The following is a 25,849-nucleotide window of genomic DNA, read 5'->3' on the forward strand; positions in this document are numbered from 1 at the left end:
TGTATCTATGTATATGCATTGTCGATAGATGGATAGACACACTATTTATTTATGTATGTAATGTTTCAGTCATCCTTGTCAGCACAATTACAGGGAAACTTGGACTTTCCCTGTGCCTTCGTAATTAACCATTGGAGATGTTTACCTTCCACATCTGTAGATTAATGTGTACAGCTGTACAGCTCAAGGCACTAAATTTGAAAAACTACCCAAACTGTGAAAGATGATGATACAGTGGCTCGCTTGGACAGGAGGCCATATTCATCAATGCTGTCCTTTACTGACATCAGTGAAGTTGCTTCAGACTTGCTTTAGCACAAGATAGTAGAAATATGCTTAATTTATTCTGCAGTAGTTGATTTAAATAATTATACAGTAAATGCTGGACCATGTCCATTGATCACATTTAAATACTGATGTTCTTTAACATGTATATTAAGGTTTTCAAATTAATTAGTTTGGCTAAATAGATTTAGCCATTTTATATGGAAGCTTTGAACTCAAGATACTTTTAGCTTTTGAAAAAATCTGAAGCATTTTGAATCAGGTATTGACATGGCCTTTCAAGTGTTTAATAAAAAAAAAAAACTAAGAGGAGTCATTTATTATATTTCATCTCTCTTAAAGGCATTAGATCCTGATCTGTTGAGTGTAGAGCTTTACAAATGTCAGAAACTGGAAGCTGACATTCTTAAAATGTTACAGCTTTCAATTTTCTGCCCTGAGTGTCACATTCAACCTCCACCTAGTAATTCCTGCTTTTGGCACCTGCCTCATTGCTCTTTACAAATGTATCTTTTGTAGAAAACAAAATCTTTGTCACTTTATTTTGACCCAAGTAATAGTCTTCAAAACAGAATAAACAGTAAATCTGATAATGTGTTTTGAAATGTAGTTTACATTATTCAGTGGTTTCATCTTAATTATAGAAACATCTTTTGACTGTTCTTCCTTTTTATCAATCTCCTGTGCAAAACTTAACTCTTTTACAAGAATTATACACTGTTATATCTATAGAAAAAATAATAAAAATCATGTAGTAGGTGTTAAACACCTATCTAAAATTGCACTGGTTCAGAGCTCTAGTTCTGTGATACACCGTATGACCTATTCACAGGGATGTTATTCTGTAAAGACAGAAAAAAAATTAAAAAGTTTGAGATATTAATCTGACAAAATTATTTCCATTTTCAGATGGAGAAATGCCTGCTTACTTTTCCATGTATCAACCCTCTGGTTGCTCAGTTTATGTTAAAGAAGGGATCTTCTTTGAGAAGGCTGTTTCTTGCAAGTTTTGTTCAACTTCAGGAGCTCCTGCCAGAGGTTCCAAAAAAAGTTTTAAAGGTTAGTCAAAATTAATGTATGTATTAGCTCAGTCTATTTTCACTGTTAAAATACCTTTTTTTTTTTAACCTGAAGCTACATGCCTATTTGCTGGTTTTATTTAAAAATTAATGAAATAGCATTTTATTACTCTCACAACTTTAGTGTATTGCTTATATCTAAATTGTCACATCTGCAAATTCTCAGCAGATTTTGTTGAGTCATGTTAGTGTGAAGACTATTAGAACTGGAAAAATTCCTTAACTGAAAAAGTACTCTGGAAAATAAAGTGGAAAAAAATTAATCCACTTTCTTTCTAAGCTTTCTCATATCAAGTATCCTGTGAGCATAAAAGCCTATATGTTTCCCTAAAATAAGAAATGTTTTCCAATTAAGTGTTTTCAGGACAGTTTTCCTTCCTTCCTCCCTTCCTCAGTTGGAATTGTTTATTCCTACTGTTTCAGTTGGGCCAAGTCTAGAAGAATTATAGAACAGCTATAGTCAGCTAATTAGATTAGAAATGCACAGCTTTTATCCGTCAAGAAAAAGGGAGGACAGGCTTGCTTCCTGAATCAGGAACATTCAGTTAAGGTGAAAGAGCAGGCAAACAGATATTTGGGCACTGAATATCAACTTACGCATGTTACTGTAATAACAGTGTATGTGTAAAGCAGTGTTTCCTGACTGAAAAACTTCTTGTCAGTTTAATTTTGTCCATGATGTATGATAGGCAGCAATCCATCGCAGACAATACCTCTTGCAGTCCTGGACTGATGAAAGAGAGTACAGTATACTAAGATATTGATTTTGTTGTGTTTCAAGTGACATGCTGTTTATTACTTAGTCTGTTTATAGATTTAAGATTGGTGGCTCATTGTTTGCCTTAAGTGCCTTTCCTTCTGTACTCGAGTCTTTTTTCTTTCTTTCCAGTAAACAACACATTATACATAAACCTTAGAATCCTGACAACAGATTTGTGTGTGTGTTTTTTTCCCCATATTTGACAGTGTGGACATGCACTATAAACACTACTTGAATATCTTTTTTTTTCATTTCAGCATTTTAGTGACATGACATCTATGTACAGCCTAAATGCTGCTGGTCCACTAAAAACAGCAGTGAAAGGTGCATCACCCCCAGAAAACTGGAACAACATTAACAGACTCTATCCAGATTGTAAGCAAAATTATCAGTCTTTAGAGCTGCTGGCTAAGGCACAAACTAGCACAGGTAACATCTTGAATTCCTACCAAGATGTATCATACTTGAAACCAAGTGAATGTCTAGGTATATTAAAATTTTTATATTCTAACTACTGAATGGTGAGTTGTTCTGAGAAGACAGACTGTATTTTAATGCTCAATGGATTCATATTTTTCTGAAAAATTCAGAGAGGTAAGCTAATTTTTCATTTCTTTCCACTAGGACCACCTCATGTGAATTCTGAAGCCGTAGTTCCTCCACCAAACCATCATCATGGTCTTATTGACTCTGACCTTTCAAGCTATATGCAAAAGAAACCATGTTCTTCTGAAGTAGTTACAGGGAGAAAACAGAATTCCTTTGTTGTGCCAAAGGACTGTGAAGGTTTTACTCATCCAGGTGCTATGAATTCTTTATTTGTTCAAAGACAGCCCTGCAGGATTAACTGCAGCTCTGATCATTCCTCAAAAAAACCTGAACAAGAGGATTTCTTTGCAACTTTCATTGACTGTGCACCTCAGAAGAACTCTAAGGGCCTTCTAGAAGAATTTAGAGAAATGACATTTAAGAGCCCAGAAATTGTGATTGATGAGACCCCATGGAATGGCTTTTCATCTACCTGCACATATGATTCATTTGCACCTAATTCTTTTCTCTCTGATTCCCTTGCTGATCCAGATGAGCCTCAAAGTCTGCATTTTCATCAGCTAGGTAGAGAATCTTCAGGAAAGAGAAAGCAAAGTCCACCATACTTATGGACAAAAGGAAAAACATTAACAGGTATGGACAAAGCAAGCAAAATGTGATGAAATTCTGTTTGAAACTTGACTGGAAACGAGTATCAGTAAAACTGATCGTATTTTCTTTAAATGGTTATTACATCCAATCTAGCATTGATGTGTTTCCTTTACTAAAAAACAACTTAGTAGCACATATATTTTTGAGTAATAAAACATCTCTAAACATTTCTGTTCAGTTTTGAGCATTAAGAAATGAAAAGATAGAATCATAGACTGGTTTGGGTTGGAAGGAACCTTAAAGAGCACCTAATTCCAGCCCTCCCCTGCCATTGGCAGGGACCCCTCCCACCAGACCAGGCTACCCAAAGCCCCATCCAGCCTGGCCTTGGGCACCTCCAGGGATGGGGCAGCCACAGCTCCTCTGGGCAGCCTGTGCTAGGGCCTCACCACCCTCTGAGTGAAGAACTTCCGTATATCTAATCTAAATCTGTCTTCTTTCTGTTTAAAACCACTACCCCTTTTCCTATTGCTACATGCCCTTGTAAGGAGTCTCTCTCCATCTTTCCTGTAAGCCCCCTGATAAAACTGAGAGGCCTCAATAAGGTCTCCCTGGCGTCTTCTCTTCTTCAGGTGAAACAACCCCAGATCTCTCCACCTTTCTTCATAGGAGAGATGCTCCAGCCCTCTGGTCATCCTCGTGGCCCTCTTCTGGACGCGCTCTAGCAGATCCTCATCTTTCTTGTGCTTGATGCCCCAGAGCTGGATGTGAAGCTCCATGTGGGGTCTCACAAAGGTGGAGCAGAGGGGGACAATCACCTCCCTTGCCCTGCTGGCCACACTTTTGATTCCACCCAGGAGTCAATTGACTTTCTGGGCTGCAGGTGCATGTATTTAATTGTGTCACTGCCACTAATTTTTCTTGGTAAAATACTGAAAATTGTAATTCTGCAATTTTGTATGCTTCAGATTCTTCTGTCTTTGAAAGTGTCTGAAATGTGCATAATAACCTTACTATAGTAATTTTAAAAGATATAGGAATTATTCTGTAAAAATAGTTTTGGACAAAAGGGAAAAAAAAGACTAGTATTTTCTCACAGGGACAAAATTAGATTTAGACATTTGGATACTACTAAAGGCTGTGTTTTGCTTTTGGCTTTACTCTGGCACTCTTCTAAGCTTGTTGCATGCAATTACCTTATTCTTGGAATTATTTTTCACAGCTAATGTCTCCAGGGCTCTACTCTCTATCCTGAAATCTTTACCAAGCATATTTCTTCAGACAGATAGTTTAGTGTGTACTTCTAAACTTTGTTTACCCTGAGGGCGTGTACACTCCTTACATGCAAAATTCAGTTGGTGGGTTTTTTCTTTGCTGTTTTCTTTTGTTTGGGGTGGGGGTTTGGTTTTCCTTTTCTTTTCTCATCTTTGGCTTGTGTTCTCAAATATAGCTAGCCTGGAATATTTTGGATAAGGTATAGTATATATCTATGGAGCTTTAAAAGTAAGAAACCATCATTAGTCCCTATCATACTGAGTGTTTGTTTGTTTATATATATATATATATATATATATTAGTTCTTTTTAAAATTCTGCTGCTTCTTTAAAGGTGAGATGCTATATGTCTCAGAAATATAAAGTTAAGTTTCTTAAACAAAGCGTCTAACGCATAGTGCAGGTAATTTAATCTATGTTTTCTCTGTTGCTGCCTTAAGTTAAATTTCTTGGTGGTAGAGCAGTATCAGTGCAGTACTAAATACTTTCACTGGTTAGATGAGATCATTCATGAAAGCAGAAGTAACTAATCAGTACCACTATGTTTCATGGCTGCTTACAGCATTTCTGGTAGTAAACAGAGGAAAAGTCAATTGGATATGGTGAACTGGTTTTAATTTTCAGCCTATGAAAATTAAATACTCATACAGAAATTGCGAACAGACCTGTTGCCTCTCCCTTGGGATGAAAACTGTGACCTGAAGTGTTGCTAGATAGTTAGTAATCTGTAAATGGCACTCAAAACTGAAAATTCTAATTACAATAGTTTCAGCAGAGATCAGAACAGGCTCTTCTGGCACCATGTTACAGTATTCTGAAAACACTGGGTTCTCTGACTGATTCATTTTCTGTAATACTCTCACCTGATAGAGCAAATATATATTTAACATTGAATCAAATCAAAAAAGGGTAAGTGGTTTTTAAATTAGCTTTTGGGAGTAGTGTTTTACTTTACTATTCATTAACCAAGAGAAATATAGGAATGCTAATTAGCCGTGCATGGTGATGCAAAAAAACCACCTCAATACAATGAAAGCTTTCTGAAATCCAAAATTTAAGAAATGTGTGCCGAGTCAAGTTAAGAAAGATACATTGGGAATTGTCAGGGATTTATGTAGGCTTCAAATAAAGTGTTTATTATACCACAAACAATTAATACCAGTATGCTAAGCCAGTATTTCCACTAAAGCAGATGAAATTCTTAGATCAGTGCTAAAGTTTTCTTGCAATACTTTTTGCAAAGGCTAAACAGAATTTTCTTCCATTAATTTATTTTGAATACGTAACTTTCTAAATATTTTATTATAAAAAATACTTGAATCTTAAGAATGTAGGAAGCTTTCTTAAACTAACTTAGAAACAGGAATAATTTCTATCTCTGGTTAAAAAGAATTAACTTTTACTATTACTGGATAGGACTGGGTGTCATATTAGTGAAATAGAAGTAAGTATGAAAATCTGTACTGAAATAGTGTGGTTAAGCATAGTGCAGGTTGATTTTGTATAAGTGGTCCTGTATTACCATGACAGGATAATATGCATTAAATTGGTCAGTAATAGTAAGCAGTAGTTAATATTACTCCACATGTATTTAATTTGATATTTGATATTTTTTTCCTACGAAAAAAAGTCTGTTACTGCTTCTGAAAAACAGTTAAGTTTGCATAACTGTTGTATTCATAGCTTATCATACCTGTACTTTCTTTCCACTTCTTTACCAGATTCAGGATTTGAAGAAGTACCAGGGATCAAGAAAAGGAAATTGATGTATGAAAGAGTCCCTGGAAGAAGTGATGGACAAACACGTCTTAAATTCTTTTGACTGGAGTAGGGAATTGTGTACTACACCTGGTTTTTCAAATTTGTAAACTCTTTGAAGAGAAATAGATTAAATTCATTTTGTTGTCGTTGTCATTTTTAGAGAGAAATTAGGGTTTAGGAATCTTTACTAATTAAAGAATTTTTTCTATGCTTTTTTAAGTCTTAGACAAACTAGCTCCCTGAACCTGGAGAATTACTGCTTCTCTGCTTGTTTATATAAATCTTATAAAGGTACTTTAACGTTATTTATACAAAAATTAAGAATGAAAACAAACAGATGCTGAAGAACACAGACTTTTCAAGGGACTTATGTTTGTTTCCTGAACATGTAGGCTTCCACACTTACAGCTGGACTAGACCTGCCAGAATCTCAAAACTGCTCATGAAATTTTAAAGCTTCCTTGCACATAAAGCAGGGACTCTGTATTTGTCCTTTGGGTTCATGTTCCACTTTTTTCCTTCTGACAGCTCCTCTGGAGCCATGTGATGTTACAAGTTCCTTTGTAGCCTGAGAATGGCTATAGTTGTAACCAAGCTTCAGAAATAACGCACTTGTTTTATGGCCTGCACATGAAAGATACGTTGAAATTTATGATTCTCATAATTCAATTCAGAGAACAACTCTGTGACCCTAGTGCCTGGTGGAGGCCATTTGTTGGCATACATGTTTCTCGGTCTGCTACAGCGCATCTGTGAGTAGGGAGAAGAGAATCCTCTGTGTCAGAAATTGTAGGCTACAACTAGAAGGGGTAAGAGATTACAAAAAGTCATCTCATTTGCAAGCTATAGAAGACAGAGGGTAAAAAGAGCACTCAGCCCCTCACTTTCCATCAAAAGATTTCACAATGAAACTGGAAATATGTGTGGGAGCAGTAGAAGAAAGTATCTCTGTGGTGCTGCAGGAATGCATACACGGTTCACAGAGGAATGTCTGCTAGCTCCAGAATGTCACTGTCTGTTCAGTGGCTCTCAGTTCCGATGATTCAGTTTTCAAGTTTCCATGATTCAAATTCACATGCTGTTTGTGTGTTTTTTTTAAGTTTTAATTCAGTAAAAGAATATATATATATATATATTTGTGGTTTAGGCTTGCAGTAAAATACTTCCTTGATACAGAGTTTTCATTAAGTGCATATTCACTCTTCGAATAAATACAGCCAGATGTTAGGGGAGCAGCTTTGACTTATCAGAGAAAAGGGGGTGCTGGTTGCTAACTGAGAACTAAAAGCTATGATGACAGCACTAGGAGCAATTGTCGTTCGGAGTAATATCCCCAAATTAATTGTATCCAAGCTGTTTACAAGGTCTTAAAAAACATCTTTCATGTGTAGCATAAAGACCTTTCTGTAGAATTGCAAACAAGCCAGTTTCCCTATTTGCCCAGAATAAGAGAAAGACTTAAATAAAAGTTGCAGTTTGCTCACTATTTCTGGCCCGTTTTTGTGGTCACTTGACCTAACCATTTTCTGTCTCTTTCCATCATGGATTTGGCTCTGTTTTTCAGAACTGTCTCCCAGATTGCCAGGCCCAGGAATCTGTTCTTTTAAGAGTGCAGCTCTGCAAAAATCTCAGTCATGGATGACCACAGTGGAGAAAATTATAGCAGCCACTCCCTAGCTGTGTATTTATGTCCTCCTTTCACATAGACAGAGGCTGACACCAGAACTTCAATGTGAATGTTCATTACAGGCTTGCTCAGATAATCTGTGGATCATTTCAAAAACAAAGGTAAACTGTGTGCTGCCTACATTTGATTAGTGAAGAAAATTCAAGTGCTATCTGCAATCAGTTTCCATCAGGTAGCAAAGCGTTATTGAACACTTAGATACTAACAATATTGTGGAAAATAAGGAAAAGGGCTTGCAATGGCCATTTGGTTTGTATTGTGTTTGTGACTCTCAGTCATTCACAGATTATGTACACGGTGACAGATTTGTCACGTGTAAGGTGTGTCCCCCTCCCCCCTGCCCAGTCCAATTTGTTTCATGTAGAGGAAAAATGGTATTGTACTACATAAATGCTCTTTTTTTTTTTTTTTCCCCTAAAACATATGTAACTGAGAGATCCACATTAATGGAGTATCAAGAGAATTTCATCCTGGAAAGTGAGATGGTGGTGACAAACCAGATTGACTGTTGTTCTTATTTTCCCAGTTGGCAGTGGGAGGGGAACATTACAGAATTTTTGTGTTGCAGCTTTTTGCCTGAGAATGAGTGATTTCCTAATCACCAGTCCTCCATGAGCAGTAGGTATGCTCATTGCCTGGGTCAAATTGTGAATGGCTTGTTAACCTGGCAGGTGTCACCTCAAGAGGGAGAAGAGCCTTGCTGATGGGCCGTGAGGGATGAGGATGAGAAACCATGGCCTTATGGCTCATGTTAGGCCCTGCATAGCACAGATCTGTGCATTCGCTTAATTTGCTTTATTGTGGGCATCCTGTGCATCCTCCTTCAGCTGTGAGACAGCTATGAAGGCCTTCACGCAGCGTGTGGAGAGCTGAGACCGTCTTGGCTGGTGTTAGAGGAAGCTGCTGTTGTCCACCCCGCTGCAGATGATGCCTGTTACAGCCAGGGAAGAAAAACACAACGCATGGCCTTGTCTGAGCTGTGTATCATGCTCAGCAGAGCAGTGCAGACCTCTGGACGCCTGCAGCTGGAGACAAGGCTCTGTTGACCAAGGAGCTCAGAGATGCCCTGTTCTGCTGCCCACAGCAGCAGGCAGCTGCCTGGGCTCCTCTAAGCTTCCTTGGCTGCCTCAAAAAGAAGCTTGGCACACACCAAACACCTGCTCCTCCATCACAGGCTGGCACCAACACAAATGTTGGTGCTGGGGGTACGTTTTATTGCGGGGGGTAAAAGAAACCAGAGGGGTTTCTTTCATCCCACTCATCTCTCTCCCCCCAAGCTGAGTGTTTTGACCCCAGCCTGAGCCTCTGGTCACCTCTCTGCAAATGAGAATAGCAATATTTCCTCCAGCTTTCCGCAGTACATGCCTGTGTCAAGTGCGAAAAGAAAAACTGCCAGCCACGGTCAAATAGCCTGCAATGAGAAGGAAGCCAGAGCGAAAAAAGGCACTCGAGGAAGGACACTTGCTTCTGTTCTTGGAGGCACAATTCATATTGGCAGTGTTCCTACTCTCATTTCAGCATGTCCCTGCCAGACAGTAAGTCTGAGAGTCTTTCATCAAAGACTGAACTGCCAGGAGGGAATGGGTTGTCCCACTTCTGTTAGTATTAATGAAAATTAAATGCTCGGATCACTTAAAGCCCCATTCATCTTCTTCCTTACAGCTTCAAAATGTGTAAGTGGGCCTGATAATGTAGTTACTATTTACCACAAAAATTATAAATAGGTATAAATTCGATTTTTCTAATAACAAGGCACATTTCCTAAAATTCCAGAAGTGACTTTCTCCTCCCCAAAACGCTAATAGCCTGAAGCCTCCCCTCCCACTGCAAAATCCAAGTGTCCTCTTCAAAGTTCACTAGAGAATTTGGTATCCCTTGCAATTAAACAATGAGATCAAAGCCAGTAGGGAAAGGAATTTTATTTCCAAACTTCTAGAAGATTAATACAAACAATAGAAAGTAAACAAAATGAAAAACCTAGTAAAAAAATTAGTTGTCCTTGTAAAAGTGCTCTATAAAAACCAAAGGCAGATGACCAAGCGTATTTTACTTGCTGAACTTGGTAATTTTGTGTACTTCAAAACTTGAAAATTAGGCATGCAACTGTCTTTGGATACTAATGTGCTTTTAGGGTTAGTTTGGCTACATTTTAAACATGTCAATGAGATTCCAGCAAGGCAGTATGTTTATGAATACAAGTTATGAGAAGTACCAAACACATCAGGACTTTTACGAGATCCACAGCTTAGAAATCAAGCCTGCACCACATACTGTGTTAAGCAGTTCCTAAGAGGTGACATTTATGGACTTAGATGCACTTGAAGGAAAACAGCTGATCTCAGGTCTTGGTAATTAAAAATTCCATCTGAGAGCATTTCTTTAACACTGGCGGCATTTACTCTTACGTTTTAACAGTTCATTTTTTTTGATGTTTGATTTTGGAAAATACAAATAGTTTTTTACCATCACTGCAGCATAAGAACCTACCAAGACAGAAATAAGAAATTTGGTAAAAATTCACGTTTGTCTTTTTTGAAATGTAAACTTCTCAAGTAATATTTGTATAGTTAGTATAGTGTAGTAACAACGGTGACTTTTACGAAAAGAATGCTAGTTACATTAAAAAACTGTAAAAACATTAGCAAAAGGTAGTGAGGTACGGGTGCACAAGAACAAACATAAATATGTAAGAGATTGTTTTAACCACACAAAAGTAAGGGCACGGAGATACTTTTCTTGAGAAGGAAAGGCAGTTATTCATGTCATGCTTGAAGGCAGCTCTCCGATGACCTTCCCTATAAAAGGAAAAAGGGTTTATTAAATGCTGTCTTCCTAATCTGATGCACCTCTCTTAGAGATTATAACATGATAGCTTCTTTGCACTGAGAGAAAAAGAATAACCACTTTCCTTCGTTGGGTGTTGGCATCCTTGAATATTATAAAATTTCTGCATTGGCTTTTTCAATTTTGTTCTCTTTGTTAGGATCCTAATGTAACTAAATTCCTACCTAGACTTTTGATCAATTAGCAGAAAAGGATAAAGTGGTATCTTGGGCTCAGCTATCCATTTCTAAAACCAGCATAAATCAACCATCAACGTCAAACTTGAGAAAGTATGTCATATCCTGCCTGGATGATGCAATCAAAATTGAACCCTAGAAATTACCAAAAATAAGAAATAAAATAAATAATAAAGTAGAAAGGCTGCTTTAACAACAGATGAAGATGTGCAACAGTCACCATCAACTTTATCTCATTTGCAGGAGGAATTAAGGGCAGCACCTAAATTAAGGATATCTGCTTGTGCTTTTTCCTTCTCCAGTTTTTCTGCAAGAATAGTTCATGCTCAGTTGCTCCCTTTCTTCCGGTCCGCTTCTGCTTTATCAAAGCTATGTAGCAACAATCAAAACCATGCTATTAATGAGGCCAAAAGCAACTGCACGCTCAGGAACCCTGGCAGTGGGAAGGGAAACATCCTACAAGTACTCTGCATTCTAGTTCATATTCTGATGTTAGAGAAAACATTCAATTTCACTTTGATAGCATTCTTAAAGAAATAACAGCATTCAGTGTTTTTTCCTCTCCCAGTAGCTTTTTCAGCTCTTTAGGAGGACCTGTTTTAATTTTAAAGAGGAGCACCCCCTTCTGAATATCCTACTGCCACACTTGTTTGCCATGCGGAACAACGGAAGTCACGATGTGATCCTGCCCAAGACTACTAGCACACACAACATTTCTTCCTCCCGTGATCACCACATCCCTGTGTCAGACAGGAGAGACAAGAGAGAGAACTGCAGAGCTGGAAACCAAAAGGGTGCAGGTGTTGGAAGGTCACCCACCCTTCGGTTGTTGCGCAGGCACAAGCAATGCAGAGCACTAAGGCAGACAGAGTGCCAGGAGTACCTTATCTTTTAGACCTGCGCTGAAAATGGTTACAAAGAACACAATTACGGATTGTCTGAGCTCCCCTCTGCTTCCAGCAGCTTTGGTGCTGCATCAACAACAGCAACAGAAGAAGCCTAAGGACAGACACAACCAAAGGAAGTGCGGTACGACACAGGAGACCAAATGTATTTTTAATGAGGCTCTTGCCTACGCTATCACCTTGTCATCACAGCACATGAAAGTAGCACAGCTCTGTCTTACTTCTCCAAGCTAGGTGCGGGACTGTTTTTCTGTCTGGCTATGTCGGACACACATGGGCAGTTTTTATTATTTTGGATGCTGCTAATGACCCTAGAGATGCTCAAATGAAAAAAAAAATAAAAAATAAAAAATTGAAATTTCTGGAACCTGACACTGAAACAACTCCCACGATGCCCCTTTGTCACTGCTGGGGCTTGAATTTCCAATCAGAGCCGTGGTGGCACCGCGATGCTGTTACCTGGTCTCAGAGCAGGGCGCAGGACCGGGGCTCCCGGAAGGGATTGCTCCCCGCAGGCACCCCCACCAGCAGGGCGTCCTTGCAGGCGTTCTGCATGCAGTACTGCTGGAGCTCTGCAGCTGCCTGGGAGACCTGTGCGGAGGGAAAGAAAAAAAAAAAAAACAAATAACAAAAAAACAACAATCCGGAGAGGAAACTAATTTGTTCGCAAGCATCTATTAGGCATTTCCTCTCAAAGAAACACTGTCAAGCGGAGCTGGGGAGCAGCCAAGTCAGCACTTGAATTCTAAAACACTGAATAAATCAGCACAGACATCTACAACGCTCTGATGAAACACGCACGAAATGCCGTGTCCGTCCTGAGCCAGGGGAGTACACAGGGCTGAGGTGCCTGTGCCGTGGAGTTCATCCTCATTGTAAAAAACAGGACCGTGGCCGCAGGATTTTCCATTCCATCGTACAGCTTTGGGTTTATGTTTCAACTCTTACAACCTCAGATCATTTATTAAAATGACTTTTGTTTCCAAACTGTTAAGCAGCACAGAGCATAATAAGAAAGGAAGAAGACGAGGATGAAAAGCTTTTGGTGCAAATCGTCACCTTCCCCTGGCAGTGAGGTCAGGCCTCTGAACCCACCCAGGGGGCAGCCGGGGGTGCAGAGCAAGCCCAGGGACCTGACGGCAGGGCGGCTGCTCTCCCTGAGAGCACCCACGCCAACTGCTGCTGCACGGATGATGCACGGCAGAGCTGCCACCCGCCGGCACTGCCCAGGCCAGGGCTGCACAGAGCTTTTTTTTTTTTTTTTTTCCTGGGAAAATGGGCAGAGAGTTGTTCGGGGCACAGAGCAGGGATCACAGCTCCTTGCTGCATCTCCTCGCACCTCACTGCCACAACGTGCACCCAGCTCAAGGTGCCCTGCTGCTCCCGGAAAGATGCAAACCTGGCATCCGTGTCAGAACAGGACAGCTCTGCCCACCCTTTGGTGTGCGTGCCCCTGCTCACACGTACGGTGCGAGGGTTTCTGCCACATTTCGTCACGGGGGAGCAGCCTCCCGCATGCAAGGCGTGTGGGGGCACTTCTTTCCTACACGGTTTCCTCTTTCTGAAAATACTGTTCCTGTCTGCTTTTTTAGCTGTCAGGGTAAACAAAATCACCATTGGAACTGGATGGGATGTATTTTTAAAACTCCTTTCATATTCAGCTTCCTTCTGAAAGCGCATTGTGTATTCAAAGCAGCCAAAACAATGTTTTCTCCCACCGCAGAGGCTGCTGAAACCGATCCATGCGGCTTGGGCCAGCTGAGTGTATTCCTCCCTGTTTTTACTCTGCGCACCAAGAAACCCAGATGACGCATTTTTGACCACGCATCATTTCGTCCGTGGCTGTAAGAAGACACAGGCAGGTCCACAGAGCAGAGCGAGATGTGAGGAAGAGGAGACGGGCACCTCACCAAGGCCAGGCCGCCCCGCAGCACAAGCAAACCCACAATAAACACCTAACCCTGAGGAGCCCGACTCCGAAGTATCAGGTACCTACACAGAGTAACCCCGGATAAAGTACAAACTGTCTGACCCCCTCAAGGCAGGGGGGCATGTTGTGCCTCAGAAGGAGCAGCAACAGAGACAGAGGGTATTGCTCGTGGTATAAAGCGACACAAGCGTTCAGTCAGTCATTTCTGCTTGGGACAATACCCCTCTTGCCACAGAGAGACTGCATTTCTATTCGGCATTGTGTCACTTCTCATGGATTCCTGCGCATCGCTGCAACGATAAGCCACGCTCTCTTAGTGCATCAAACACCTGCCAGCTCAGTGTTCCCCAATAAAATTTACCAACACCAATAAATCGCTCAGGACGACGTCCAAAACCCACAGCGGTCCCACCTTGCAACGGGCACTCTGAATTTTGACCAGCCCAGAGGAGCAGCGCTGAGAAAAGACACGATAAAACCATCCGTAAACCCACCGGCCAAGCTCCCGCGGCCCCAGCCCGAGGAAGCCAGCCTTCTGCGACCGGCTGGAGAAAAATGGCGAGTGCACCGGGCGATGGGAGAGGAGGGGAGCCGAGGATGCACATTAATTTCGCCTTTGCCACTTCCACAGCCCGTGCTGGATTTCGTGCGGGGCTGCCCGGGGGAGCATCACCGCGGTGGGTTGCGCTCCCCTCCACCTGCCGGGGGCCTCGGCGGGGCTGCTCGGGTGGGTTTGGATGGGAAAATTGAAAATATATATATATATATAGAAAAATAAGAGCCCAGGAGGTGGTGGCGGGGCTGCCTGTCTTTGTCTGGGAGCGTGCGGGCAGGAGCAGGCCCCCCTACAACCCAACCGGGGCAGCCCCGGGTCCCCGAGGGCCGGGGAGGGGTCTCAGGGGGTCTCAGCCCCCCCCCCCCAAATCCCCCCCCCAAACCCTCCGGACCCCCCCCTGCCCTGCTCACCTTGATCCTCTCCACGGCAGCCTCCAGCTTCAGCTGCTCCACCAGGCGCTGCATGCTGCTCAGGCTGCCGGCCGACGACATGCCGCGGGGGGTGAGGACGGCTCGGCACGGCTCGGATCTGCTCGGCACGGCTCGGATCCGCCTGGCACGGCTCGGATCCGCTCGGATCAGCCCGGCTCGGCCCTGCCAGGCTCCGCGGGAGCCGCCCCGAGGAGGGGCCGCGGCCGGGGCCGCTCCGCCCCCCCGGTTGGAGAGCCCCAGCTGGCGGCCGCCGTCTTGGTAGCGGCGCCAAAAGTCATCTTAATTTATTCCGTTTTTCTTTTTATTTATTTATTTTTTAGGTATTGTAGCCCGGTGCAGGCGGCACGGGAAGGTGATACCCGGAGGAGGGTGCGATGGACACAGGAACATCCAGCCCTGAGCTGGGTCTGGTCCCTCCAGCACTGAGCATCCCCGGGCTCTGCAGTCCTGCAGCAGCAGGCAACGCCTCGGTGCTGTCATTTGGAAGGCTTGGCATGACTGTGAGAGGCCCTGACTCTGAGCATCTCTTGCATATTGAGTAATTGCACATTTTACCTTATATATATATATATATGTATAAGCATTTTACCTTATATATATATATATATATAAGAACATATGTGCTATAAACCACATCTAGTTCTTCAGGGGAAAAAAAAATGGTTTATAGGAGACGTGAGGTGAGGTGTTTCTTCTTCAAGATCCCATTACAACAGTCTCTGCTCCCTGGTCACTGATGGCAGGACACACAGGAACAGCACAGAGCTGGGCCAGGGGAGGCTCAGGCTGGGCATCAGGGAAGATTTCTTCACCGTGAGGGTGGTCGGGCACTGGGACAGGTTCCCTGGAGAGGTGGTTGGTGCCGCAAGCCTGTCAGTGTTCAAGAGGCATTTGGCTGATGCCCTCAACCAAAAGCTGCCCATGGCAAGCCCACAGCTTTTGGGACATACACATGTTTTTTCTAGCCTTCTGTGACTGCAGCATAGCCCAGCAAATTCTGCCTGCAGCCCATGAGCTAATAATGCCGATGTCGGTATTTTCAAGGGGCTTGTGTGTCAGGAAAAGTGGAAACTGAGTCAAGGCTGTAGAACAGCTCATTTCCACCCAGAGCAAAGTACCTGCTGATTTTCCCTTCTGCACCTGCTATCAGGCCGTTGTTCCACAAAGACAAGACACCACCGCTGCTGAAAGACACAGCTCCATGCTCCCCACGGACTGCCCTATTTGTTGCTACAGAGTCAGGTCAGGAAACTAATCTTGATCAAAACTAACCCAAAAAAAGGGGAAGACAGATGCGTGGCTTGGGTCTTGCCTGCTTATTTGTACAACCTAGCTTATCACACAAATTCAGGAGGGGAAGGATGGTACAAAACGAGGCACTGGTGCAAACTTTTAGCTGTTAGCCTATGAAACTGTGGCCACAGATACAATCGCTCTTGCATGCACTTCTCTGCTTCTTTTCTAGATATTACTGCCCTACCTAATTTCTAGATATAACAACCCTGCTTAGTAAGCAACACTATTTTATTCATCCTTACCCTTATTCCCTGCATATCTGCTGCAGAAACTTCTGTTTTCCCCCCTCCGCTCTTGCTGGAAGATGTGTTTTGGTGGATGAGGAAGCAATACACCCAAGCTGTGAAGGTGTCTCACCTCACAAACATCTTTGCGGTGTCCCTGGATCATCACTACAAGGTCACAGAATCACAGGACGGTTTGGGTTGGAAGGGACCTTGAGGATCACCCAGTTCCAACCCCCTGCCATGGGCTGGGACACCTCCCACCAGATCAGGTCCATAAGATTACTTCTTGAAAATAAGCACAACTTATTCTAGATATGTTCTTTAACACATTTTAGATCTGATTTGACCTTTAAATCGAAAGTGAATTAAGTTTATAGCAGCACTACAGAGCAGCAGGGATTAATGACAAATCTAGCAGCTCCTCCTGAATTTTAGAAAAGCACACAGAAGTTAGCCATCCAGTATAATACTTCCAACATACCTTTGAATATGTGTTAATTATTTCCAACAGAAAACTGAGATCACTTTCTAAGAGCTACTGAAAGCTAAACTAACAAAAGAGGCATAGAGAACTGAAGCTGTTCCTCAAAGAATGATACAGGACAACTGAGTAAGTTTGCAGATGACACAAAGTGGGGTGCAAGCGTTGACCTGCTTGAGGGTTGGAAGACTCTGCAGAGGGACCTGGACAGGCTTGATCAATGAGCCAAGTCCAACCACACAGCATTCAACAGGGTCTCAGCTAAGTGCTGGGTGCTGCACTTGCGTCACAGCAACCCCATGCAGCGATACAGGCTCAGGGAAGAATGGCTGTAAAGTTGCCCACCAGAAAAGGACCTGGGGGTGCTGGTTGACAGCTGGCTGAACATGAGCCGGCAGTGTGCCCAGGTGGCCAAGAAGGCCAACAGCATCCTGGCTTGTGTCAGGAACAGTGCAGCCAGCAGGACCAGGGAGGTGATCGTCCCCCTGTACTCTGCTCTGGTGAGGCCGCACCTCGAGTGCTGTGTTCAGCTTTGGGCCCCTCACTACAAGAAGGACACCAAGGCCCTTGAGCATGTCCAGAGAAGGGCAATAAAGATGGTGAAGGGACTAGAAACTGTGGCTAAGGGGAGACCTCATTGCCCTCTACAACTACCGAAAGGAAGCTGTAGTGAGGAGGACATCCCTCTCTTTTCTCGGGCGGCAACAGGACTCAGGGAATCAGACTCAAGGTGCACCACACAACATTTAGATTGGACATTAGGAAGAATTTCTACAAGCATTGAAACAGATTGCTTAGGGAAGTAGTTGAGTCACCATCCCTGGAGGTATTCAAGGACATGTAGACTTGGCTCTAAGAAACATCGTTTACTGGTGGGACTCAGTAGGTAAGGCTGATGGTTGGACTTAAAGAAGGTCTTTTCCAACACAGATGATTTTATGATAGGTCACTTTTGCAGTATCATAAACGTCTTACTTCAAACATTAATAGAAGCATTTCAGAACTAGCTATTACATGCTTTAGAAGCAGCAAATTTAAGAGAGTCTCTCCCAGAACCAATCTGTACAGATGCAGACCTTTACAGATGTGAAGAGACAGAAGCACCCCAATCTAGATACAGTCCCCCCATAAAATTCCTAAACAAATACAGAAATCATAAATTGAGGAAAACTCTGACCTGGCCAGAATTACAGATGAAACTAGAGGGTTCTGTTGTGTTGTAAGTACTCTGATCAGAAAAATCAGAAGGGATAAGCATAAAAAAAAAAACCTTTAGATTTAGAATTTAAAACAAATTCAGGATATATATTATATAAACTTTTATTTACATAAGGCATCAAGATTGCCCTTTTAAACAAAAGGGTCGTTTTCCCTTTACCAATACTTTGGTGAAAAAAGTATCACATTTAGTAGACTAATATTCACTGGTACGCTTGTTCTGAACAGCTAGGTACAGTCCAACGTACAAGATTAAAAAACAAACATAAGAGACTTAAGTATGCTATTTCATGAACCACTCTGTAGAACAAAGAATTAAGGCTTGTTTGCACCAAAACGGTGATCAATCATGCATCATTTATTCCCACAAAGAATAAAATTCATTTCCAATTGGAGCGGGAATAGCAAAAGTAGTAGTCCTGTATAATCCCCATATTGTCTACATCAAAAAACATTTTGGCATTTCAGAAATTAAGTTGAAAAGTAGTTGGAAGGAGAGAAGAGGAAAGCAGGAGATGGCCCTTGCTGTAGAGTCCTTTGTAAGCATTTCCAAATTTCCAGTGTCCGCTTGCAGGAACCCTTCACTTTAAAAAGGAAAACAGAGACTTTCAAGGACAGATCTAGAAACCGTTTTGAGAAAGATTAAAGTTATGATTCCATCGATCACAAGTAGGAAATATTTCGAGAAAATACATTATTTGAAATAATGAATTCCACATTAAGATCCCCATGTATGTCAGATATATACATTGAGCTAAGCCTGTTGAATAAGTCTGACTTATAAAAACGGTAAACCTGTATTATTTTTCGGCCTGACTTAATAATTCCTGAGTTTTAGATCACTGCCGAGCCACAGCAGATAAAACTCTGAATGATGTAGTGAAAAGTTCTGCAGATCACTGTTGACACTAGCACTCATTTTGTTCAGTAACTTTCAATCATCAATAAAAGTCAGTCTTCCAGGTCCTTCATTTCTCATCCACCTCCGATACCTCTTCCATCGGGGATCCAAGGCCATCTTCTTCTTTAACTCCTCCTCTTGTTCTTGTTTATAGACCTGATAGACAAAAAAGAAAAAGTGTTTAATAAGGCTGAAGAAACAGCTTAAGTGAATCCAAAGCAGGAGGTAATAGGGATGGTGGTATGTGTATGTAAGTGTTAGCAATTCAACCATCTGTCAAGTTATTGATTGTAAAGATACCCAAATTGCAACATAGCAGAAGACCTTGACTAACATACAGAGTAAGAGCCTTCAGCCAAGGAGCCTTCGAGCTGTAGTTGAAATGCTTTGAATTTCTGCTGACAGCAAAACTACATCATTGAAAGATGGTGTGCTATAAGCAACTATACTTCTTTACTTTTATTCTGTTGACTGCATGAGCAAAGAACTACTCAAAAAGCTAAATTTTGAGCCCCTATTCAGCACACATACCATTCAACACAGTTTAGCTTCTTACTTCTGTTGTTTTCATATTTTGAAGTTATTCTATAGACAGAGGACTGATCCCCTTCAGCTACACAGCAGTGGATCTTTTTATTCCTCGTTTAATTTTCAACTAAGTCAATATACCTACATTAAGTATAGGTAGTGCCAAATGGCAAGTAATTACAATATGGCAAGAAATGGTATCATCAGTGATTTCAATAAAAGCCATGTATCTACGAAAAGCAACAGAATCAACACTTTTATTCTGGAAGGCTATTTACGTAGATGGACAGTGTATATCTCAACACCGTACAGGTTTATGTCATCTGAATTCTTCCTGTAAGGAAATTAAATTTAAGGTTCTGAACAAGCATCAGAAAGATTTAAAAAATATTCTAGATGGGTTTATAGATAAACCCGCTCAAGGTTCAGTGATCCTACAAGCTTCAAAAATTACTAGGAAAGTAACAGAAGAAATAAAACATTGTTATTTATCTCCATGGTATGGCAATATATTGAATCCTTAGTCATTCTTAGAAGGACACTGGAAAAACTACATGATATGCAGATAGGCAACCTCAGTGACCAAAGTAGTAGATACTTCAGCGTTTCTTTTTGTGAGAAACAGGAAAGCATATTTTTCAGCCTAGAAAAGACATGATTGAGTTTCAAGTAAGGCTATAGTAGTGGTACAGACGAGCACAGCTACCATGAGAAAAGGGAACAAGGCACGATTAATCTCCATTTCCAATAAAATAACCATCAGTAGGTGTCTGCGTGACTTAAAAAAAAACAAGAGCCATCCTCTGCACTTCCTGCTGAACTCACAACCAGATGGTTCTGTAGTCACTGACGGTTTTAATACATTCAAGAAGTGGCTAGACATGTTTATTAAAAAAACTAATTACAGTTGTTACCAACAAAGACACCATTTCCTGTTCAGGATGCTCCAAGACTGCGTATTGCACTGAATAAATATCGCTATGTAAGTGTAGCTTTCTTGTATTCTTCACTAATTATCAGCTGCTGGCCACCACAGATGACTTTGGGCTAAGCAGGCTTCACCCCTGACAAATACAGCTTTTTTATATTCAGTGAACAGAACAATACCAGTTAGAAACAGCACGCAAGGTTTTTCTGCCATGGAATATCCATCCTACCGTGCATTTTACTTATGCCATCTGCTTTGACTACTAACATAACCACCTCTTTGGACTTCCAGATTGCTTTCAAGCAAACCCACCTTAATTCAATGTGTACGGCTCATCTGTTGGCTAATCCTTTCCTTACTAAAATTGAAGTTAATGTATTTTCCCCTTCAAGTTTCTACATTGATCCAACTCTGACTGTTTTTAGGGAAGTATTCTCTTATCTTTGGTGCACACCACCAGCAGCAAAGGCAGTTCTGCCATCTTTTCGCAGAACAAGCAGAGCTGCAGCATCACCCCTTTTAAGCAGGCCAAGTTCCTCTCCTCCATTTCTCTTCTGGAAACTTCCCACCCAGATGGCCCACAGATGATCTCTGATACAATACGAGCATTTTATCAATTCTCCCCACCTCCTGGCATCCCAAAACGTCTGTACTGCAAATTTCATGCTGTGGCTAATGTTCTTTCACTACTCTCACAGAAAATTTGAGAAAAATTACGCACTGGCTGTTTAGTAACTGGCTATCCCTGGCAAGAATAGCAGTTGTGCCCACTACTTCATAGCCCATTTTCAGTCGAGCAGGACACAGCATGAAAAGAACAGCCCCAGACTCAGTGAAGGCAAAAGAACTATCAAGCGACAGTTATCAGCTGTCAGCTTCTATCAGCTAAAACAAGCCATGAATTAATGGCTAAGGAGACTAATAAAAGAAGAGTTTCAGGTCGTCCAGGTAACCCTCATTACAAAATTGTCATTGTTTGGAGAACGCATGGTCTTCAACCTACTGTAAGAACTCTGTTACACTACATTTTTACAGGACAGCCTGTCATCAGATACAATTACTTTTTGTATCCACAGATTCCTTAACAATCACGGGTAGACGACCCCTGACCAAGAAATCCCTTCTTACATCCATGGGCCTGTTCAGGAGATGCTATCAGCACATAAGCATAAGATGATGAAGAAAGCACACGAAGTGGTTCTCTAGCAGTTTTCAATTCAGGCAGCAATAGCTAGCTAGAATTGAAGCAGTGCTTCCCACACCACTGTGCCAAACACCTTCACAAAACACCTGCTCTCACTCTATGAACTCTGGATAACCAACATTAGCTTCTCCACCACAGCTACCCACCTCATAGTTTTCTCGTATCCACAGCTGCCGTTCAAGAAAGGTCTCTTTTTGATGGTCTTCCAGGCTGTCAAACTGAGACTGAGACATTTTCATGTATCTTCGTATGATATACAGCTTCTCTTCCACACCGTATTCTTGCCCTTTAATACTGAAACAATAAATCCACCAACAGTACCAAATTACGTATTTGCACAAGTAAAAGGGAGCGAGAAGGATCTGAAATAGAAGGATATCGTATATCTTGGGCTTCTGGTAACCGCCTTTTATATCTATTTTATTTTTAATAATGTCTTTGATAATTTCTTCCTCTTCTTCACGGATTTCTTCTTTAGACCGCTTGTTCTTGCCTTTTTCTCTAGTCTTATTGAGTAAACCTTGTTGCTTGGCAATCTCAGTAGCTTGTATACGGTATTTTGGCACTGTAGCTAGGTAGTTGATAGCTTCATTGTAACTACTCCACCAGCTGAAGAACTGTAATTTAACAACAGTAAAAGTTAAAAACTAAAACCAGAACCAAACCAAACAAAAAGCAAGACAAACAAACAAAGAAAAAAACCACCACGTTTTTATACAGACACATTTCTACTTAGAGCTTTGCCAGGAAAAACAAAATAATGCTGTCATATACCTTTAACTATTATTTTATTACAGCAAGGGTAAAAACTGAAAGTAACAGCACAACTTCTACAATATTAAAGAAGCTGTAACTATTCGTCCAAATGTGATAAGGCACCTGGGAAACAGCAGTATGTATTTATATTGCTGTGCGAGCAGTATACACAGCGACACACAGTGATGAAGAAGGACAAGCAGAGGGTAAAGGCACTGTTCAATTTGTGTTTGTTCACGAGAAGATGGTTATCTCACACGGCCTTAGGTGAAGCTTCTGTTAGGCTTTGGTGTCCATTCTCAGAAGTCCCCTCAGCTTTATAAATAAAGTAGCTGGTATACGCACATTTCATTATAAAATTATTACCCACTTTACATAGTTAATTAAATGTGGCTTAAGTACGCCACAATCTCATTAGTCTGACAGGATTGACTTTACAAGATGCAATATCCTACTCTAATCTCCAGTTACCCTCTGAATTTCAATTGGGGAGAAAAAAAAAAAAGGACAGTGGCTGGAGTGAGTGTGACATATTGTGCTGAATTTTTACACAGGCAGCACACCCACTTGTGAAGACAGAAGGGCACCCAGGTACACACTATATAATTGTATCAAAGGCAGAGAAATAGAAACACCAGAAAGCAAGAGAAAGGTAAATCAGTTTGCTAATTCTCTGTAAACTTGCATTTAATCATCTGGAAGCTGGACTGCAGGCAAAGTGAGCGTCTCCACTTATAGCCAAAATAACAGCTGAAATGGAACACTGCATTTACAAGCAAGTCTGATGAGAAATTAAGTATCTGGCTCTGTATTGCACTGGAATTTATTATTCCAAGCTCTCAAATCCTGATCAACATATTTTTGTTTTCCCTTGCAATATCCAGCTAAAAAGAGTTATCTGTACTAAAGACGAAGCTGTACTTTTACCTCCTAGATATCACCTTTTTTGTTTTTTTTTGTGTGTTTTTTTTTTTAAAGGAATTTTTGAACTAATAATCTAATGGATGCTAAAGCAAAAAGTTATATACCTCCTTCCAGTAAGTAATTGTCAGCAAGAGCACAAGTATTCTCATCTAAACCACAGACTGTTTTCTTGAACTTGGAACTACCACTGTCAGTGAAGAAAACTTCACTGAACTGCTTTTTAAGATAAACTATAATATAAGACACGCATGTTAGCAAACCCCACTCCTGATGTTTAGTACTGCTATCTGAGTTTCTTTAATTTAGTTTGCAAGTAGTTTATCTTCTTAAAAAAAAAAATATTTGTGAAGCTTGAAAAACTGACACATGTTTATCTAGAGCACTACTCCCGTCTGTGCTCAGGAACAGACTGTTCTCAGCCTGCCACGAAAAACTAAGTAACTTCTTTGGGAGAGCTGCGCTTGTCTGTATGAAATATTCTTCTGTTACAGGAAACCGATCACTAATCACACCATCTGTGCTTTTGTCCAAGGTACCAAGCGCAGTCAAAATCTGCTCAGTACATCCTGACTTCAAATTTGTCATGGACACTACACAGCAGTTTACCACAGCAGATAAAAAAAAAAAAAGACCTCCTCGCTGAGGCTGTTTAAAGCCTGGTATGTTACAAGATCTGCAGATACTTCTCCTGCAATTCCGAAATTCATTGAGCATTGTCAAGTAAGCATGAAATTTTACCTGAAACACAGAGATGGCGCACACCGTAACCAGAATCACGATTCTGACATCCACTTTAGGGGCCAATCTCCTGCTGTAGTAGTGATAATAGTGCCTGTAATACTCTTCAGGATGATCCAACATGTAGTCATAATCTTTCCGTGTTTCTTCATCCTGTAGGATGAGGGATGAAAAATATGCAAATGTTCAGGACCCTGTTTTCACTTAATCTGTTGCATTTGTGCTTTACAGCTCATGAATGACCATGCTGTTAAAAAATTTGCAATAACCCGACCAACTATGAAGCAAAGAGGAAAATCTTTGGTCCTACCCTTATACACTAAATTGATCTGTTCTCGCACTCACCAACCCCCCCCCCCGCACCTGATATACATAGTCTTAAATACATAATACGCGCTATAGGAAGACTTGATTTAATACTGAAATAAAAACAGGCAACTGAAATTCACAAAATGAGTTAATTTCCGAATCAGAAGTCCAGATGGACTAGAGTTGATAGGTATTGCTCAGGAAGAGACTTACAGATGAACAAACCACTAAGACTACTGTTTTTCAGATCTTTTAGAATTAGCTTACAGGGCTGTGAACTCTATCCAATGCGAGGCCATTCCAAAACCTCATTTTCTTGAAGTTTTTCTCATATTCACCCATGTAATAAAGAAATGAGAAATTTAACTTTGTCAGTCTCAGCTGCATCCCTTTTCTACCCAGAAAGAGTTCCAGTTCTTTTTTTTTTTCCCCCCCATCAACCTTAAAACATGTACAGGTTTCTTTCTTCCACTCCTTGGTCGTGTCTTGCCCACGCCACGGATTTTTTGCTTTCCTTACAGTCCCATCTACCACTCAATTCAATGATTACCATTACTTTTAAAGATGTGCTTGCACAATAAGGGTCTAGTCTGTTTATTTTGAATCCACAGGGCTTTTCAAGAGCACTCTGTCTTCTCCTCACTCTCGGGCTGGCTATTGAAGAAGGTTTTGGTGTTGTGTTTTTTTTTCCTTCCTCCTTCACGGCTGGTGGGAAGCAAGCTGGCTGAGCCCACGCGAAGGAACACAAAACTGATTCCGCACAATCTGCTGTGAAACACGGGTTGTGTGGGACCAAAAGATCTGATTTCCCCCTTCCACTGAGGAAAGGCAGACCTGCGGGAGCCTCGCGCTGCGAGCTAGCGAAGTCAGAGCGACCCCCAGTTAGCTGACGGGTGCTTCGGGTCCGGACGAGGGGACGCGAGGAGCAGGGTGTGGAGGGCACCGTGCATCTCCTGGCACTTCCAAGCCACGGCTCTCCTCCCCGCTTCGCTCCACCACCCGACAGCGAGAGGGATACCCGGCAGGGATCCCCTCAGGGAGCCCCTGACCGCGGGCGGCCCCGCTCACCTCTCACCTTGAGGGTCTCGTAGGCGGTGGCGATCAGCAGGAACTTCTCGTGGGCCGCCTGCGGGCCGCCGCCCCCTCCGCCCGGCTCGCCGCGGTAGCGGTCGGGGTGGTACTTGCGGGCCAGCTGCCGGTAGGCGCGGGCGATCTCGGCCTTGCTGGCCTGCCGGCTGACGCCCAGCACCTCGTAGCACACGCGGCGGCCGCAGTACAGGCCCTCGGTCAGGCCCCGAGCCGCCCGCGGCAGCAGCGCCGCCGACAGCCACAGGCAGAGCAGCCAGCGCCGCCCGCCGCCCGCCGCCGCCATCTCGCAGCGCCGCCACGGCCGGGGCCGGGGCCGGGGCCGCGCCTGCGCTCTTCGGGCGGCAGGGCGGGGCCCTGGGCGCACAGATAATTGCCACCCCTAATTACGAGCTCTAATTACAGACCCCCTATCGCCTCCGAGC

The 25,849-nt window shown here is 42.2% G+C and overlaps 3 protein-coding genes across 14 annotated transcripts in view; 1 reads left to right on the plus strand and 2 right to left on the minus strand.

Annotated features, from left to right (window-relative positions):
* The window catches only part of SHOC1 (shortage in chiasmata 1), a 49,413-nt gene extending 41,628 nt beyond the window's left edge, over positions 1-7,785 (plus strand). For 11 of the 12 annotated variants that reach the window (XM_048051398.2, XM_066988109.1, XM_013192307.3 and 8 more), the window contains 4 exons: positions 1,195-1,344; positions 2,382-2,553; positions 2,749-3,306; positions 6,260-7,785. In XM_048051398.2, the coding sequence (XP_047907355.2) occupies positions 1,195-1,344; positions 2,382-2,553; positions 2,749-3,306; positions 6,260-6,360 (981 nt within the window). In that variant the 3' untranslated portion in view covers positions 6,361-7,785. Of the gene's footprint in view, positions 1-1,194; positions 1,345-2,381; positions 2,554-2,748; positions 3,307-6,259 lie in introns of those variants that run through there. The other variant, XM_066988113.1, reaches the window with a different exon arrangement.
* A 2,100-nt stretch (positions 7,786-9,885) lies between these two features.
* GNG10 (G protein subunit gamma 10) lies at positions 9,886-15,016 on the minus strand. Its single transcript, XM_048051407.2, has 3 exons — positions 14,808-15,016; positions 12,371-12,502; positions 9,886-10,781 (listed from the first exon to the last, which is right to left on the minus strand). Exons 1-2 carry the CDS (start codon positions 14,886-14,888, stop codon positions 12,377-12,379), a joined length of 207 nt encoding a protein of 68 aa, XP_047907364.1. The 5' UTR covers positions 14,889-15,016; the 3' UTR covers positions 9,886-10,781; positions 12,371-12,376.
* A 3,120-nt stretch (positions 15,017-18,136) lies between these two features.
* On the minus strand, positions 18,137-25,748 carry DNAJC25 (DnaJ heat shock protein family (Hsp40) member C25). The gene is made up of 4 exons (XM_048051406.2): positions 25,414-25,748; positions 24,030-24,182; positions 21,758-22,228; positions 18,137-19,107 (listed from the first exon to the last, which is right to left on the minus strand). Exons 1-4 carry the CDS (start codon positions 25,708-25,710, stop codon positions 18,985-18,987), a joined length of 1,044 nt encoding a protein of 347 aa, XP_047907363.1. The 5' UTR covers positions 25,711-25,748; the 3' UTR covers positions 18,137-18,984.
* Between the last annotated feature and the right edge of the window lie 101 nt (positions 25,749-25,849).

Source organism: Anser cygnoides, chromosome Z (genome assembly GCF_040182565.1).
Source record: "Anser cygnoides isolate HZ-2024a breed goose chromosome Z, Taihu_goose_T2T_genome, whole genome shotgun sequence".
NCBI classification, from domain to species: domain Eukaryota; kingdom Metazoa; phylum Chordata; class Aves; order Anseriformes; family Anatidae; genus Anser; species Anser cygnoides.

What these genes read in the sequence shown, in the direction of transcription:
- GNG10 (XM_048051407.2), bottom strand. Translation starts at nt 14,888, where the DNA reads ATGTCGTCGGCCGGCAGCCTGAGCAGCATGCAGCGCCTGGTGGAGCAG. An exon ending in CTGCCGTGGAGAGGATCAAG is followed by an intron (nt 12,503 to 14,807) that starts GTGAGCAGGGCA and finishes CCCTCCGCACAG; the next exon opens with GTCTCCCAGGCAGCTGCAGA.
- DNAJC25 (XM_048051406.2), bottom strand. Translation starts at nt 25,710, where the DNA reads ATGGCGGCGGCGGGCGGCGGGCGGCGCTGGCTGCTCTGCCTGTGGCTG. An exon ending in CCGCCTACGAGACCCTCAAG is followed by an intron (nt 24,183 to 25,413) that starts GTGAGAGGTGAG and finishes CTCATCCTACAG; the next exon opens with GATGAAGAAACACGGAAAGA. An exon ending in GGATACGAGAAAACTATGAG is followed by an intron (nt 19,108 to 21,757) that starts GTGGGTAGCTGT and finishes TTTGTCTATCAG; the next exon opens with GTCTATAAACAAGAACAAGA.